The 4,684-nt window shown below is 33.6% G+C and overlaps 1 protein-coding gene across 1 annotated transcript; it reads left to right on the forward strand.

Moving 5' to 3' along the window:
• Nucleotides 1–1,523: 1,523 nt before the first annotated feature.
• LOTGIDRAFT_175989 (hypothetical protein) lies at nt 1,524–4,005 on the forward strand (the record flags this gene model as incomplete). The annotated part of the gene is made up of 3 exons (XM_009064323.1): nt 1,524–1,593; nt 2,788–3,054; nt 3,761–4,005. 3 exons carry the CDS (start codon nt 1,524–1,526, stop codon nt 4,003–4,005), a joined length of 582 nt encoding a protein of 193 aa, XP_009062571.1.
• Between the last annotated feature and the right edge of the window lie 679 nt (nt 4,006–4,684).

Raw genomic sequence — 4,684 nt, forward strand, 5'->3', positions numbered from 1 at the left:
GCATAGCACGTTTCTTTGTGAGTATATCATTAACGTACTAAACTCGCATTCCACCTAGTACTTGGTAGGAAATGGCAACAGTGGATTCAACATAGCACGTTTTTTTTTACATCATTAACCGTGCTGAAACCGCATTCCACCTAGTACTTGGTAGGAAAGAACACAGTGGATTCAACAAAGCACGTTTCTTTGCGAGTACATCATTAACGTACTTAACCCGCATTCAACCTAATACTTGGTATGAAATGACAACAGTGGATTCAACATAGCACGTTTCTTTATGAGTACATCATTAACCGTGCTGAAACCGCATTCCACCTAGTACTTGGTAGGAAAGAGCACAGTGGATTCAACATAACACGTTTCTTTGTGAGTACATCATTAACCGTGCTGAAACCGCATTCCACCTAGTACTTGGTAGGAAATGACAACAGTGGATTCAACATAACACGTTTCTTTGTGAGTAGATCATTAACGTACTAAACTCGCATTCCACCTAGTACTTGGTAGGAAATGGCAACAGTGGATTCAACATAGCACGTTTCTTTGTGAGTACATCATTAACCGTACTGAAACTCGCATTCCACTTAGTACTTGGTAGGAAATGACAACAGTGGATTCAACATAGCACGTTTCTTTGTGAGTACATCATTAACCGTATTGAAACCGCATTCCACCTAGTACATGGTAGGAAAGAGCACAGTGGATTCAACAAAGCACGTTTCTTTGTGAGTACATCATTAATCATGCTGAAACTGCATTCCACCTAGTACTTGGTAGGAAATGACAACAGTGGATTCAACATAGCACGTTTCTTTATGAGTACATCATTAACCGTGCTGAAACCGCATTCCACCTAGTACTTGGTAGGAAATGACAACAGTGGATTCAACATAGCACGTTTCTTTGTGAGTACATCATTAACCGTGTTGAAACCGCATTCCACCTAGTACATGGTAGGAAAGAGCACAGTGGATTCAACAAAGCACGTTTCTTTGTGAGTACATCATTAATCATGCTGAAACTGCATTCCACCTAGTACTTGGTAGGAAATGACAACAGTGGATTCAACATAGCACGTTTCTTTATGAGTACATCATTAACCGTGCTGAAACCGCATTCCACCTAGTACTTGGTAGGAAATGGCAACAGTGGATTCAACATAGCACGTTTCTTTATGAGTACATCATTAACCGTGCTGAAACCGCATTCCACCTAGTACTTGGTAGGAAATGGCAACAGTGGATTCAACATAACACGTTTCTTTATGAGTACATCATTAACCAACAGTGGATCATTAAGGAACTTTCTTTGTGAGAACACAGATCTTTTCATTATTTATTTATAGGTTCGTGTCTATGTTGTTTTTTTATAATAGAGCCTATGTCATATTAAAATATTTGGGTGTCTGAATAGCATCTTCCATCGTGTCTAAACCATTCGTCGTACTTACTTAATAAGACCGTGTCAATACCCGTATTCGTCATACGATAAGCATCTACTGACTAGACCAATTTGATAATATGTCGTTTGTGTGGATGAAATTAGTTTTGTTGAATTTATTTGGATTTTGGAATACAGATGAGATAGTTGGTAAGTGATTTTATCTAACATTATATAGAATTATCCTGGTCGCTTCAAGGAATGCACCGCTACAGCAGCCTTGTAGCGGGACTGACACACTAATTGTTCGAATCGCAATCCAATCTGGCAAGAGTCACCGATAATAGTCAATCATAAGTTGTATACACTCTTTTTACGCTATCGTGTAAATAAATTTGATTACGCACATATACAATTACCCAAAGCTACGTTGTATACGTACATTTAAAACAAACTTTATGTTAGTAAAGTTATTGTAAACCACATGCTGAAAAAAAAGATGCATACGTCAATTTACAATTACCTAATGTTGTAAATAAAGATGTATTCACAGATTTACAATTACCTTAGGCTAGCATGTAAATAAATTTGTTTACGTATATTAACAATTACCTTAAGCCTTGTTGTAAGTGAAGTTGTATTAGCACATTTCAAACAAACCTTATGCTGTACATAAAATTGTATACAATCATTTACCATTATTTTATGACTTTAATTAAGTCATACTACTCAATTACAATTACTTCAACTGTAAATAAATTCCTTTTATTTCAATGTTCAGATAATTCTTTCGTCTCTTTCTAGTTTTTGGATTAAAGAATCTGGCACTAAACAAACCAACAAGACAAACTAGTGACTATGGCATTCATGGTTCATATTCTTCCAATGCGGTCGATGGAGATCTAATAACAGACGATAACTGCTCTCATACACATAATCCAGCAGATACACCTAATTGGTTGATGGTTGACTTAGAAGCTGAAAATGAAATTACAAATATCAAGGTCTTAAACAGAAAGGGACATAGGGATTGAGTATTTTGAATCTTGAAAAAGATCAATTGGACGAATGTTCAAGAGGGCTGCCGTTAGACTCTAACTGAAGTGGCTATATTAAGAATAAAAGTTAATAAGAAACAAAAAGAAAATTTCGTCTCGTTTTACTTAGACTTATCTTTATTTTACATTTTGAATTTTTTTTATTTAAAATTGTTCTTCACAATGACTTTTAGAATTCTACTTGGCATCATTTTTTGCGCCCACATTATAATGTGGTTGTGATTGTATGATTGTGATCAATATTCAGTGAGACAGTGTGAACAATTCTCCTACAATCACAGATTATCAGTCATCAATTGAAAGAAGATTTGGCTGTTTAAGTTGTTAATATCTATTTTATTTTTAGGTGATAAATTGAGAAATTTTACTGTTTCTGTTTGGCAATATGATCCTGGTCCTCATATCAAATATAACATGGTGGATACTGAATACTGTATTTGTGTCCATTACCCGAACACAGCAGAGAGAGGCACCTGGACAAATTTAACATGTACGAAAATATGTTTGGGAAGATTTGTTCTGTTTGTTTTGAACAACCCGACAGTTTTAACAATATGTGAATTAGAGATATTTGGTGATATATACAATGGCTGTTCAACACAGTACTTACCTGGTAGGTTTAGAATAAAGGGATATATACTTCTAATAATGAGATTATAGTCAACTAAATATTTGATTTACTAGCCGTTAAAACTCTATTTCAGAAAGTAAATCCAGCGTGCAATTTGTCAATAATGTCGTAAGAAAAGAAACCAGTGATGATATTGTAATATGCCATCATCAAGCGGAGATTCAAAATGGGATTAGAGACATTTTTTATCAGCGTCATTTCATTTCCCGTCAGGGAATAAGTGTTTTTTGTTTAAATTCCAGAAAATGCTTACAAGATCATGATGCAATTATCTCAAAAACTCGGACATTGTGCTAGAAAATCCTGAATAAATACAATTCAAATTAGAATACAATTTAGTTCATTTTTATTTTTTGATATTGTTCGTCTTCATTGTTCATTGTGTAATCTTACAATATTTTTTAACCGTAGTCACGTTCTAATGACGTCTGTTTTAACCAATCAAAGCGTGTAATTCTGGTAATGCAATTCTTTCACACTATCAGTTTAAAGAGAGTCCAATTTAAGATTTTGCCAAAGCTATTTGCTTCCAATCTAAAAATACTAAAGCTACATAGACCGCCAATTGATTATCAGTTTTGGGGGCACTTTAAAACAAAACTCATCAACATTGACTATATTCTTCTAAAGCAACAGTGAGCAAGAATTGGAAACCTTTAAATATATATGATTATCTTCTTTATTCCAGAAATTCATATAAAGAAAGTGACAGGTAAACGTTCCAGTCCACCAAATTGTCCACTCTTATCATATGAAGTAGCCAATTTAAATGAGTGTGGCCATCAATGTTTACAGATGAACAACTGTATCAGTTTTAATTATGGTCCTAATTTAATCAACACTGTTAATTGTCAATTAGTGAGATGTTTTTCACACCCAAAACAAGACTTTACTGTAGATAGTGCATGGGACTGGCGATATTTGTCACGTTAAACATTAAAGGGACAAGTTCATTATCTGTTTGACCAAACGTACGCAAAATTTTTGAATAAGCCAATCAGTAAAATAGATCAAATAGCTTTAGATCAAATAGTTTCTGCCACACCATATAACAGAAAATATCTATCATTCACTCAATCATAGCATCCTTACTGGATTAATATTTTTCGATTTTCGTAAAGCTTTCGATATGATAAATCATAATATTCTTTTAAATAAATGAAAAAAATAATTCGAATAGTCTTTTTTAAAATCTTACATCCATAATTGAAACCAATGTACCTCCATTGGGCAAAACCAATCGACATTTCAATGTATAACTTCTGGTGTACCTCAAGGATCTATCTTAGGTCCTTTGTTATTCAATCTTTTTATAAATGATCTTCCACTTCATAGTACGTGTAACCGTGATTTGTTTGCTGATAATACTACAATTTATTCATCATCTTTAGATATTTGCTCTTTAAACTCTGTTCTTCAATCAGAAACTAATAAAATCGTTCAATAGTGTCATGATAATTCTATGATTATAAATCAATCGAAAACAAAAAACTATGTTAATTGGCTCAATTCATCAATTAAAAATTCCAGAAAAATTTTCTTTCTTTACAACTATTCAATTCTCTCAGACTTTAAACTATTGGGTGTTATTTTGGATCAAACTTTTGTTTGG

This window comes from Lottia gigantea, assembly GCF_000327385.1.
Source record: "Lottia gigantea unplaced genomic scaffold LOTGIsca_614, whole genome shotgun sequence".
NCBI classification, from domain to species: Eukaryota; Metazoa; Mollusca; class Gastropoda; family Lottiidae; genus Lottia; species Lottia gigantea.